The 13,881-nt window shown below is 43.8% G+C and overlaps 1 protein-coding gene across 5 annotated transcripts in view; it reads left to right on the top strand.

Moving 5' to 3' along the window:
- The window catches only part of EIF3L (eukaryotic translation initiation factor 3 subunit L), a 28,668-nt gene that overhangs the window by 4,445 nt on the left and 10,342 nt on the right, over window positions 1–13,881 (top strand). For 4 of the 5 annotated variants that reach the window (XM_072844028.1, XM_072844026.1, XM_072844027.1 and 1 more), the window contains exons 4-7: window positions 3,106–3,185; window positions 4,967–5,028; window positions 8,377–8,446; window positions 8,849–8,922. In XM_072844028.1, the coding sequence (XP_072700129.1) occupies window positions 3,106–3,185; window positions 4,967–5,028; window positions 8,377–8,446; window positions 8,849–8,922 (286 nt within the window). The remainder of the gene's footprint in view (window positions 1–3,105; window positions 3,186–4,966; window positions 5,029–8,376; window positions 8,447–8,848; window positions 8,923–13,881) is intronic. The other variant, XM_072844025.1, reaches the window with a different exon arrangement.

Here is a 13,881-nt window from a genome sequence, read left to right as displayed (position 1 = left end):
TGATGTTCAGTGTAGAGATTACTTAAAAATAAACTTAATGTTAAAATTAATTTTCTGGGAGGAAGAGTGGACAAAATAGATGGCCAAAGACTGGATCATTGAATAGAATTAATCCCTGAACTGTTTTTTTCCTTCATCTTCAGGTCTTTCTAGTTAGAAGTGTATTGATCAGTGCTGTCCCATAGAAATAATACTGAGCATCAGTGGCTCAGTTGGTTCAGCATCTGCCTCCAACTCAGGTCAGGATCCCAGGGTTCTGGGATCGAGCCCCGAGTCAGGGTCCCGGCTCAGCAAGGAGTCTGCTTCTCCCTTTGCTTCTGCTCTTCTCTCCATTCATGCTCGCTCTCACACTCTCTCTGTCTCAAATAAATAAATAAAATCTTGGGCATCCCGGGTGGCTCAGCGGTTTAGCGCCGCCTTCAGCCCAGGGCCTGATCCTGGAGACCTGGGATAGGGTCCCACGTCGGGCTCCCTGCATGGAGCCTGCTTCTGCCTCTGCCTCTGCCTGTGTCTCTGCCTCTCATGAATAAATAAAATCTTTTAAAAAAATAAAATAAAATCGTAAAAAAAAAAAAAAAAACGTAATCCTAGCTACATGTGTTATTTTTTTTATTGACTACATTTAAAAAATGTAAAAAGAGGGGTGCTTGTCCGGCTCAGTTGGAGCGTGTGACTCTTAATCTCAAGGTGGTGAGGTCAAGCCCCACACTTGAGTGTAGAGATTACTTAAAATCTTTAAAAACAAAACAAAACAAAAAAACCAGCACCTGGGTGGTTCAGTCAGTTGAGCGTCTGCCTTTGGCTCAGACCATGATCCCAATGTCCCAGGATTGAGCCCTGCGTTAGGCTCTCTACTCAGAGCTTGCTTCTCCCTCTCCCTCTGCCTGCCACTCTGCCTCCTTGTGTGTGCACATGCTCTCGCTCACTGTCACATACATAAATATATAAAATCTTTTAGAAAAGCCAACTAACAAGCAACAGGTAAAATTAATTTTAATGATTTACTTCATCTTAAATGTTACACCACACATAATTAGTATCAGACTGTTAATGAGTTTACTTTTTTTTAAATCAAGTCTTTTAAACCACATCATTTGTATTTAAACCACATCTCAGGGCAGCCCTGGTGGCGCAGTTGTTTAGTGATGCCTGCCGCCTGGGGTGTGATCCTGGAGACCCTGGATCGAGTCCCATGTCGGGCTCCCTGCAGGAAGCCTATTTCTCCCTCTGCCTGTCTCTCTCTCTCTCTTTCTCTCTGTCTCTCATGAATAAATAAACTCTTTTAAAAAAATAAATAAATAAATAAACGACATCTCAATTCATGTGTTTTGGAAATACCTGATCTCTGTTTAGATTTCATAACATTTATGATAGAAAAAGCAGATTCGGGTGATTCTAAATGTACTTGAAAGCTTTCCAGTAACTGAGTTAAGTACTGGTTTTTTAATTAAATTGATTGATTGATTGATTGATTGATTGTTAAAATTAACCAAAATTTGAAATTTGATTCTTCAGGCAGAATAATCACATGTGGCAAATGATTACTGTATTGGACAGTACAGGCAGGTAGGGACCAGAGTTGAAGGCAAGTACATGGTAGATCTTTTCGTAGGAGAACGTGTGGTGAGAAGAATGGCTGGTGCCTTGGAAAGTACAGTGATATGGGGATGCCTGGGTGGCTCAGCGGTTGGGTGTCTGCCTTCAGCTCAGGTCCTGATCCCGCAGTCCCGGGATCGAGTACCGCATCGGGCTCCCTACGGGGAGCCTGCTTCTCCCTCTGTCTCTTCTCTCTGTGTGTCTCTCATGAAGAAATTAATAAAATCTCTTAAAAAGAAAATACAGTGTTACTGAGATGTATTGTATGTGGGTGTTTTTTTTTGTTTGTTTGTTTTGTTTTTTATACTTTACTTATTTTGGGATCCCTGGGTGGCTCAGCGGTTGAGCATCTGCCTTTGACTGGGGGCATGATCCCGGACTCCTGGGATCAGGTCCCGCATTGGGTTCCCTGCATGGAGCCTGCTTCTCCCTCTGCGTATGTCTCTGCACCCCCCCCCCCCTCTGTTTCTCATGAATGAATGAATAAAATCTTAAAAAAAAAAAAAAAAGGATTTTATTTATTTCTTCATGAGAGAGAGAGAGAAAGAGAGGAAGAGACAGAGGGAGAAGCAGGCTCTCTGCAGGGAGTCCCATGTGGGACTCAATCCCAGGACCCCAGGTTCATACCCTGAGCTGAAGGCAGATGCTCAACCACTGAGCCACTCAGGCATCCCGAGATACTTTGTGTTTGCTACATGTCTTGAAGGGGGGACTTGTGCTGAACTGAAAGATCTGGAGAAGACAGATGGTGTTTAAGGAAAGTGGGGTAAAGTTGAAGTCGCTCCTCAAGGGATCAGGAGGGAAATTGAACAGAGACCTCCTAGAGGGCTGTGAGGTATCTTGGGTAGCAGTGTTAGGGTTGGATGGTGTGGGTCTGTTGTAGCATCAGACAGCAACAAACAGATTGATTTTTTCCAAGATTGGGCAGGGGAGGAGGAGGCACAGTGCTCTGGGAAAGTAGGGAAAGTATTGGTAAGGGAGAAGGTTGGTAGTATCTAAAAAGTGGTTACCAGGGGCTCCCTGGGTGCTGCAGTGGTTTGGTGCCTGCCTTTGGCCCAGGGCGCGATCCTGGAGACCCTGGATCGAATCCCACGTCGGGCTCCTGGTGCATGGAGCCTGCTTCTCCCTCTGCCTATGTCTCTGCCTCTCTCTCTCTCTCTCTCTCTGTGTGACTATCATAAAAAAAAAAAAAAAAAAAAAAAAAGTGGTTACCAGATTAGGGAACAGCAGGCTGGTAAATATGAGGAGAGTTCATGATACAGAGGCAGGAAATGATCCTGAAGAACACGGTGGTTGTCTAGTCAATAAAAAGGAGTATTCACTGTATTAAGAGTTGAGGTGCAAAGTTGAATTGAGGAAAGTTGTAGACTTGAAGGCTCTGGCCCTGACTTTGTTTCTATGATGTCTTCCTCTTTGTGAGCCTGGGTCCTTATCTGTAAAATGTGTGGGTTGCCTTTTCTCTGGTCCTTCATGTTTTGGAGTTCTAGAGTTTTTCTGCTTTGTTTTCAGCTGGACCAAGTTGACTGAAAGGTTCTTCAAGAATACACCTTGGCCTGAGGCTGAAGCCATAGCTCCACAGGTTGGCAACGGTAGGTATGAGTTCCTTGTGTTCTGTATGCTGGATGGGATTCTGTAACTGAGGGGTCCTGAGGAAGCTCAAGACAAGCTGTTTTGCTCGCTGTTTAGTCTTCCCAGGGCTTGGTACGTACTTGTTTATTTCTTTTTTTTTTTTTAATTTTTTTTTTTATTATTTATTTATGGTAGTCACACAGAGAGAGAGGGAGAGAGAGGCAGAGACATAGGCAGAGGGAGAAGCAGGCTCCATGCACCGGGAGCCCGACATGGGATTTGATCCTGGGTCTCCAGGATCGCGCCCTGGGCCAAAGACAGGAGCTAAATTGCTGTGCCACCCAGGGATCCCTATTTCTTTTTTACATAGACCAAATGCCGTTTTCTTCCCTTTTAGTTTATTTTTAATTTATTTTATTTATTTTTTTAAGATTTTATTTATTTATTCATGAGAGACACAGAGAGAGAGAGGCAGAGACACAGGCAGAGGGAGAAGCAGGCTCCATGCGGGAGCCTGACGTGGGACTTGATCCCTGGTCTCCAGGATCACACCCTGGGCTGCAGGCAGCGCTAAACTGCTGCACCACCGGGGCTGCCCTGTTTTCTTCCCTTTTTAAAGTTTATTGTATTTTTGGAGAGTATTCTTCATTTCAGGATTCCCAAGATCACTCCCAGGTTTGATGATTTGCTAGGACACCTCCCAGGACTCTGGGTATAGCTGTACCTATAGGTATGAAGGTTTACAGCAAAAGGATACAAAGCAAAATCAGCAAAGGGAAAGGGCACGCACAGTGGAATCCAAAGGAAACCAGGTACATGTTACAAATCGTCCTTTCCTGTGACTTTACATGGGATGTGCTTAATTCCTCACGCAAGGAATTGTGACATGTGTGAAAACTTGTCTGTCAGAGAAGCCTATAACACACTTGGTGTCTCAAGTATTTTACTGGGTGCTGGTCATATGGGCACAACCTCTGCCTAGAAGGTGCCAAAATTCCAGACTCCCAGAAGGAAGGCAGGAGTTCAGCATAAACCATAGAGTTGCACAGTTTAGCCTCAGCAGATTGCCCTTGTCAGTGTGCTGGGCCCCCTCCTGAAATCCAGGTTTCCACATGCCAGCCAAGGACCGACTTTACTAGCCAGAAGATAGAAGTCTCAGACCTCCTTTGTTAATTCTTTTCTGTATAGTACCCAAAATACCCAAAGAACTTCTTTTTCTACCCTCCTCCTTTTTAGTGGTTGTATCATATCAGTAGGATAAATTCTTTAAAGTAGAATTTGAGTCAAAAATACCCATGTATTTGCACTTTGGATAATGTTGCATTGCCATCTTTGAAGGTATTACTATTTATTTATGTGTTTATTAAGCAACTGGATGACAAAAATCTCTAAATGGTGAAGGGAAATGTGTCTGGATGAGATTAAGATGAGGTTGAAAGATAAAGCGAGAGAGGAGTTTTCTTGTTGCGTGTATTCTTAGGGTGTAAGTATAGAATTTAGAAGTTATTTTGTCTCTTAAATCATGTTTATGCCTCTGTTCCCTTCAAAGGGCTTGGGATGCCTGGGTGGCTCAGCGGTTGGGCATGTGCCTTTGGCTCTGGGAGTGACCCTGGGGTCAGGATCAGGTCCCACATCGGGCTCCTTGCTGGGAGCCTGCTTCTCCCTCTGTATCTGTGCTTTTCTCTCTGAGCCTATCATGAATAAATAAAATCTTTTTAAAGGGGGGGGGGGCGGCCTAAAACTGCCTGAAGACTAGTCGTTTTGTGGATTGCTAAAAGCAGCTCTTTGCCATCTCTTTCAGATGCCGTCTTCCTGATTTTGTACAAAGAATTATACTACAGGCACATATATGCCAAAGTCAGTGTGAGTATCTGAATGTTGTTGGTTCTAAGCCATTTTTGCCTTTAGAACACAATCATTAGGTTCTATTGGTTCAATGTCCAAGAGTGGTTGGCATGTTTTCTGAGGGTTCTTTTAAGAAATGACAGAGGGAATTATTGAATCCAGCAAGCTGGGTGTCTGTCTTAAACAAACTAGCATGGCAGAGCTTGTCTGTCCTTAATTTTCTCCATCCCTGCAGTTCCTGGCTCAGCATTCATTACATTGATTTGGTTGCAGGATTCCTTCCATCTTGGGCAAGCCCAGGTGGCTCAGCGGTTTAGCGCCGCCTTCAGCCCAGGGTGTGATCCTGGAGACCCGGGATCGAGTCCCACATCAGGCTCCCTGCATGGAGCCTGCTTCTCCCTCTGCCTGTGTCTCTGCCTCTCTCTCTCTCTCTCTCTCTCTCTCTCTCTCTCTCTCTCTGTATCTCTCATGAATAAATAAATAAAATATGTAAAAAAAAAAAAAAAAGGATTCCTTCCATCTTAATGGTGTGTTCCCAAACACTTTCTGTTGCCTCTGCTTGTGATGCCCTTGCAATTTACCTTCAATGCTACCAGCCTTCTGCTCTCTGAAACACACATGAAACTATGGCTGTGTGCCAGGTATAATGTTAGGCACTTGGCAACCATTTATAGTCTAATCCTCAAAGTAATCCTGCAAAGCAGGCAAACTGAGGTGCAGAGAGGTTGCTTTTTCTTAAATTCATGTAAGGAGTAAGTGGCAAAACTATTTGAACCCAGGCCTGGGTTGCTATGATGCCAGTGTTCTTTATATCATACTCTCCCAACTTTGGGCACTTGTGTGATTCTTCTGTCATTTCTGAATTTTAGAATGCCTGAATCTCTTAAAGTAACCATTTGTACTATTTATATACACAATGACTGAAAATCTCTATCCCCGTCTCTTCAAATCCATACTTGTATATCCAGCTGCCTACTCCACATCTCCACTTAGCTGTATAAAAGAGCTGTATAGCTCTTTTTTATTTTTTTAGGTTTTACTTATTTCTTAGAATGAGCAGACAGAGGGACAGAGGGACAGATAGACTTCCTCCACCGAGGAGGGAGCCCAATGTTGGGTTCCATTCCAGGACACTCAGATCATGAGCTGAGCCAAAGTCAGACGCATAACCGACTGAACCACTCAGGCACCCCATTTCAAGTTTAACATACTTGAAACTAAAGACTTATTTTCCTTTTAAACTTTTTTCATGTCAGTCAACTCAATAAATAACTATTCAGCCAAGTGGCTTGGACTAAAAACCTTGGCCTCATTCTTGACTTTTCTCTCACTTGACTTCCAACCTTGTAGCAAATCTTGTTTAGCTCTATCTTCAACATACTTCTTGAAACTACCCCGCTTCTCACCACCACCGCTATTACTACCCTACTAGTTTAAGGCATTATCATCTCTTGCCTGAACTGTGTAGCTGCTTACCTGGGGTCAGTTTCCACTCTTCTGAGTTTATTCTTAGCCTAAAACCACATGATTCCTTTGAAAGAGTCTCATCAAGTCACGACCGCCCTCATCGTACCATGACTTCCCATCTCGCACTTAGAGTAAAATCCAGGTCTTAGTCATAGTCCTGCTGACCTGGTCCCTGACTCCCTTGCCGGTTTCATTTCCTGCAACTTTCCCTCCTTTCTTGGGCTCCTGGCCATACTCTGGTGTTTCAGAGAGCACATGTCACTAGCTAACATTGTATTGTTTACTTGGTTTTTGTTTGCTACCCTTACTAGAGGGTAAAACTCTACCAGTGCATGGACTTTATGTTGTCACTGCTATAATCTGGTGCCTAATTCTTGATAGTGACAGGTTACTTGTTGGAGCATGAGGGTATCTGTGTAAATGAAGGAACTCGGCATCATGATCTTTTCTTAGAGTGTTTCCACTTTCTCACAGTTACTCAGCTTTCATCCCCCTGAGGACCACTTGACCTGGCTAGAGCTCCTACCTTGCCACAGTAGACACTGTCCGTGGTAGCTGGAGGAGTTCCTATTGTCGGAGTAATGCAGGGGGCCACATTTTCTGGCATCCTGGTGAGATCTCTGACTAGCTTATCTGATAGAAAGTAAAGATTCCCTTCTATCATTGATACTCTAGCTCAGGTGCCTTGTGGGCTAGGTTGAGGATCTAGCTAACCTGTATAACGTAGCTTCTTTGGGAAGGCCATGGCATCAGTACAGCTGTACTACATCATGTAGTACAGCTGGTGTTACCACCTCTGATCTTCCCTTTGGAAGATTCAGCAGAAGTTTATTGACTCTATGGTCTCTTTTTGTCAGGTACTGGACAGGGTACTCTGATATATAACATATTTTTGAAACACCCCACCCCCCACCCTGGGGAGGGGGCAGTTCATTGAAAGAACCTTTACTATATTGGGCACTTTAACTTCATAGTCTCATGCTACAGAGAAATGGAATACCTTGTCCGAAGCTCACAGTTAATAAGCACTGGAACTAAAATTCCAAGGCCATGTTCTTTCTAAGTTCATTACAGATAGTGTTGTGTTCCCCAGCTCAGAAATATGGAGTGGTTCTCAGTTGCCAGCAACATCAAGTCTAGATTCTGGGCAATCAGCAGCCTTCTGTGTGAAGGCCAGATGGTTTTTTGGCTTTGAGGCCATAATGGTCTCTGTTGAATCTATTCAGCTTTGCCTTTGTAGCAGCCATAAACATTGAGTACACATGGCTATATTCCAGTTGAGCAAAACAGGTGGATTTGCCGAACCTCCCTGGCCTTGATTCCTGTTGGGACTGAAAGACCTCTATTGTAGTCCAGTGTAGCCTAGTGTAGCATTACTTGCTCTTCTTCACTATCCTTTAAGCACTGTGATTTTACTTCTTTGCTTTTGTCTGTACTTCCATCTTTTTGCTTCAAGTCTGTGTACTTGTTCTGAAACAGTCCGTTGAGATTGTTATAAGGCCTGATCATTGTGGTCAGGTACTCAGTGTCCTTTTGAAATGCTCTAGTACTTAGTCTTCCCTCTGACTTTAGCGCTCTTTGTATACTAAGAAGGTAAGAGTAGGCATTGGTTCTCATGTGTGTTAAGCTGTCATGGCAGATCATGAGTAAAACACATTTAAATTAAATATCCGGGGATCCCTGGGTGGCGCAGCGGTTTGGCGCCTGCCTTTGGCCCAGGGCGCGATCCTGGAGACCCGGGATCGAGTCCCACGTCGGGCTCCCGGTGCATGGAGCCTGCTTCTCCCTCTGCCTGTGTCTCTGCCTCTCTCTCTCTCTCTGTGAGACTATCATAAATAAATAAAAATTTATAAAATAAAAAAATAAATATCCGTCCTGATGTTTCTGTTCTCTTTACAGGGGGGCCCCTCCTTGGAGCAGAGGTTTGAATCCTACTACAACTACTGCAATCTCTTCAACTACATTCTTAGTAAGTTTTTTTCTTTTTTTAAAGATTTTACTTATTCATGAAAGACACAGAGGCAGAGACATAGGCAGAGGGAGAAGCAGGCTGTATGTAGGAAGCCTGATGTAGAACTTGATCCTGGGACTCCAGGATCACACCCTGGGCCAAAGGCAGACACTAAACCGCTGAGCCACCCAGGCGTCCCCATTCTTAGTAAGTCTGACGTTTGGCCAAGGATGTGAGGCTATGATGAGGCCTAGTGTTGGCCTCCAGCTCTTTTTAGCAGTATTTTAATATAGGAATGGGAAGGGGAATATCTTGTGATTCAGAGTTGTCTTAAGAGAATAATGACAAAATGCATTCTGTAGGCTTACTGAGTGAGCAGTCATTGCTTTGACTCTGACTTTTCTGTGATCTCCCACACAGATGCTGATGGTCCTGCTCCCCTTGAACTACCTAACCAGTGGCTTTGGGATATCATTGATGAGTTCATCTATCAGGTATCTGGCCAGCCTTGGTCTAATTTGAAATAACTAGTCCAACAAAGGAGCAGCTGTTAACATTGTTTGCATTGTTAAAAACATACTTGGGATAAAAATGTCTCCTCACTGTGGGAAATATCCCATAGTGGTGGTCTTTGAAGTCATGGTTTTCTGAAGAGTCAGGCTTAAGACCTCTGGATGTGAGCTTGGAAGTCAGCAGAGTTGAACTGACTTTGACTAAGCTCTTAACCTGATCTTGAGAGTTGATTTGATTGGAAAAATAAAGGCTTCAGAAGCCTCAGTCAGGTGGAGTCAGGTAGAAGCAAGTTGGTGCTAGTTTGGGGGCTGCCACTGGTAACACTGGCTTGTTATTTAAGCTCTCCAATTTATATTTTCTTCTCCTACAAAACAGAAATGTTCTGTATCTTGATTGTAGTGGTTACTTGAGTATATACTAGGTCAGAATAAAGAAGACTATTATAATCAAAACAGAAATGTTAGCTACCTTGGATGCTGTTGTTGAGGTTCTACTAAGAACTGTGTCGGATGTAAAGTACAGGTGGCTGTGTAGCCTAGGGATATAATTTTCAAGTCTTGCTGTTCACTAACCTGGGACCTCGAGCAAATTACTTAACCACACTGTGCCTCAGTTTCTCTAATATAGGGATTATTGGGAACATTACTGGAAATGACATGTAAACTGCTTAGTTCAGCAGTGCCTGGATGGCTCAGTCTGTTAAGTGTCCAATTCTTGATCTTAGCTCACATCTTAATCTCAGGATCATGAGTTCAAGCTTTGCATTGGACTCCACACTGGATGTGGAGCCTACCTAAAAAATAAACAAATAGAGTAAAAAGATAAAGGTGCTTAGTACAGTGCCTACCATAGAATAATCAAGAAATATTGCCTTATTTTTACACTGATAAATATTATCATTCTTTACCACCTTCTTTTAGCTCAATAAAAAAAAAATCTTTTTTAAAGATTTTATTTGTTTGACAGAACTAGAGAGCACAAGCAGGGGGAGCAGCATGCCAAGGGAAAGGGAGAAGCAGGCTGGCTCCCTGCCGAACAGGGAGCCCAATTCAAACGGAGCCCAATTCGGGGCTCCATCCCAGGACTCTGGGATCATGACCTGAGCTGAAAGTAGATAGATGCTCAACCTGCTGAACCACCCAGGCATCCCAAGGTTTATTTATTTTAGAGGGGGAGAGAGAGAGAGAGCAGTGGGGCAGAGGGAGAGGGAGCAGACTTCCCTCAGAGTGGAGCAGACACAGAGCTTGATCCTGGGACCCCAAGATAGGGATCAAGCTGAAATCAAGATTTGGCGGCTCAACCGACAGAGAACCCAGGCATCTCTCAGATTGATTCTTTTTTTTTTTTTAAAGATTTTATTTATTTATTCATGATAGTCACACAGAGAGAGACAGAGAGGCAGAGACACAGGCAGAGGGAGAAGCAGGCTCCATGCACCGGGAGCCCGACGTGGGATTCGATCCCGGGTCTCCAGGATCGCGCCCTGGGCCAAAGGCAGGCGCCAAACCGCTGCGCCACCCAGGGATCCCTCTCAGATTGATTCTGCAGAAATAGAATGTAGACTTAAAAACAATAACTGAGGGGCGCCTGGATTCTCAGTCAGTTGAGCAGCTGACTCTTAATTTTGGCTCAGGTCCTTATCTTGGGGTCCCGAGATTGAGCCCATGTCCACTCCATTCTCAGAGGGGAGGCTTCTCTCTCCCCTCTTAGGTGCAGGTGTGTGTGCGCATGCACTCTCCCCCTCCTCCCTCCCGCTCCCCCTTCCTCCCCCAATAAAAACATAAAATCTTAAAAAAAAAAAAAAAAAAGAATGATTGGATTTGGAAAAATACTTGTTTTCCATGAGTTTTATGGGGATGATATAACTCACTGGGTATTTCAGAAGAAATCATTATTTGAGTTGCGGGGACCAAAGAGGCTTACAGAGTACAGGTAAGTTGTGATTGGTACACTGGGCGAGCCCTCCAAGGGCCCTTTGAGAGAGAGGCTTCCTGCTCAAGATAAGGCTTCAGTCCCTTTGTGCAGAGAAGACCACAAACCATGCTGGCCTTTGTCTTCTGGCTCCTAGGCTTGTGTTAGCCCCTTTGGCATAATTTTAGAAGGTTGGCAGTTCCTGTCGACTCAGACTCACAGCGAGTCAAAGGAGGATCATCTGTGCTGAGATTCTTCATCCTTCATAAGATTATCATAATCCCTTCGGTTTAGCTGGTATTCTCTTGTTAAGGAACTTAACATGCTCTCACTCATAACAAAGACCTGGCCAGTGCAGGCCAGGTAGCTGTCACATGGGCTAAGTGGCTTTTCCCCACCGCTCTGCTTTCATTTTTATCAGTTCAGGTATTAACATGAATGTGTCGTTACTGTTTGAAAACTGTCTATAAGTGTCTTCCTTGACTTTTCAGAGGCATAGGTTACTGTGTGAAAAGATAGGCACCACGTTCACACTTTTTAGGCATTTATATAAATGTGTATATATAAAATACACCATTTAAAAATGGTATATTGTGTAATTTGTTTTGATTTGAAACACTTAACATGTCTGCATAGAGATGGCTTTGTTCTTTTCTGCCGTGTACGCGATATGGCTATACCACCCTTTTTGTGATGAACGTGAGGGTGTTCAGTTTCCACTACTATAAATAGTCAGTGATATCCTTGTATGTGTCACATATAGGTCTATCTTGACATCACCAAATGTAGAATTGTTGGTTGAAGGATTTTTGCTTTTAAGTTTTTTTTTGTTTTTGAGAGAGCGAGCGAGCGCGCACACACATAAGCCCAAGGGAGGAGACAGGCAGGGGCAGAGGGAAAGAGTGAATCCCAGCAGGCTCCATGCCCATCGTAGAGCCAATGCAGGACTCAGTCTCACAACCCTGAGATGATGACCTGAAGCCAAAATCAGGAGTCAGATGCTTAGCTGACTGAGCCACCCAGGTGCCTTACTTTTTAAGTTTTTTAAAATCAGCTTTATAGAGTCAAAACTTAATTACAGGGCAGTCCAGGTGGCTCAGCAGTTTAGTGCTGCCTTTAGCCCAGGGTGTGATCCTGGAGAACTGGGATCGAGTCCCATGTCGGGCTCCCTGCATGGAGCCTGCTTCTCCCTCTGCCTATGTCTATGCCTCTCTCTCTCTGTGTCTCTCATGAATAAATAAAGTCTTTAAAAAATAAAGCAAACTTGATTACAGTGAAATACCGGTTTTAAATGTACTGTTGATGAGACTTAACAAATATGTACACCACTATAGTCAACATACAGAACATAATCACTTTGGATTTTAATAAATAGTAGTATCTTGTTAACGGTTTTTATCAAATTACACAACTAACAGCAGCATTTGAGAATTTTTCTCTGCTGTGGATGTAATTGGTCTAATTTTTGTTTGTTGGGAAAGAAATGGTAATCTCATTTTAATTTGCATTTCCCTCCTAACAGTAAGAGATCAGGCATTTTCCCTGTTATTTGACCAACCTTGGTTTTCTTTGAAGTGATCCTTTGTCCATTTTTCTATTGGATTAGCTTAATGAATTTTGAGAATTTGTTCTATATCCTGGTTACTCTTGTGTTATAAATTTGGAAACCTTTTCTTTTTTTTTTTTTTTTTTGAAACCTTTTCTTGTGTTCTTAGAGGAAAGTGGTAATTTGGAGTTGAAGAGCATTCCTGGGTCATCTAAGACCTATATTCTAGGTTTCTAAACCTGGTGTATGGGATGCCTGGGTGGCTCAGTGGTTGAGCGATTGACTTCGACTCAGGGCGATTGACTTCGGCTCAGATTCCGGGTCTGGGAATTGAGTCCCACATTGGGCTCCCTTCGAGGAGCTTGCTTCTTCCTCTGCCTATATTATATCTCTGTCTCTCTTTGTGTGTCTCTCATGAACAAATAAATAGAATCTTTAAAAATAAATACATAATAAATAAACCTGGTGTACACCAGAATCGACCCAAGAGCTCTTTTTTTTTCTTTAAGATTTTATTTATGTATTCTTGAGAGACACAGAGAGGCAGAGACATAGAGGGAGAAGCAAGCTCCCCAGAGGGAGCCTGATGCGGGACTCGATCCCAGGACCCCAGGATCATGCCCTGAGCTGAAGGCAGATGCTCAACCACTGAGCCACCCAGGTGCCCCTACCCAAGAGCTTTTAAAAACTGGTTGAGGGCAGCCTAGGTGACTCAGCGGTTTAGTGCCATCTTCAGCCCAGGGCATGATCCTGGAGACCTGGGATCGAGTTCCACGTCGGGCTCCCTGCATGGAGTCTGCTGCTCTTCTGCCTGTGTCTTTGCCTCTCTTTCTCTCTGTGTGTCTCATGACTAAATAAAATCCTTAAAAAAAAAAAAAAAAAAAAAAAACTGGTTGAGATGGGGATCCCTGGGTGGCCCAGCGGTTTAGCGCCTGCCTTTGGCCCAGGGCGTGATCCTGGAGTCCCGGGATCGAGTCCTGCATCAGGCTACCTACATGGAGCCTGCTTCTCCCTCTGCTTGTGTCTTTCCCTCTCTCTGTGTGTGTCTCATGAATAAATAAATAAAATCTTTATAACTAACTAACTAACACTGATTGAGTGGGTAGGTCTCTGTTTTCTGAGTAACTGATGGAGAACCACTGCCTTAAAAAATGCATGTGATGTGGGCCCGAGATGTACCTTCCACTTGACGAAGCTCTGTGGTTGGTACAGCGGTAACTCAGACTGGGTTCCTGTCCCCAGTGAATGGATGGTCAACTCCAGTAGGCAAGACATGCACATACAGACCTACCCTGTCTCTACCATGTCATTATTCGTAATCCTGATTCAGGCACAGCCCAGCCATGTAGAGGAAGATCAGGGGGTTTTTGTTCATTTTTTAAATATTTTACTTATCCATTAGAGACACACAGAGAGAGAGAGAGAGAGAGAGGCAGAGAAACAGGCAGAGGGAGAAGCAGGCTCCATGCAGAGAGCCCAGTGT

Source organism: Canis lupus, chromosome 11 (assembly GCF_048164855.1).
Source record: "Canis lupus baileyi chromosome 11, mCanLup2.hap1, whole genome shotgun sequence".
Taxonomy (NCBI): domain Eukaryota; kingdom Metazoa; phylum Chordata; class Mammalia; order Carnivora; family Canidae; genus Canis; species Canis lupus.
Note: the sequence above shows the minus strand (reverse complement) of the source record. Positions and strands in the feature narration are given on the sequence as shown.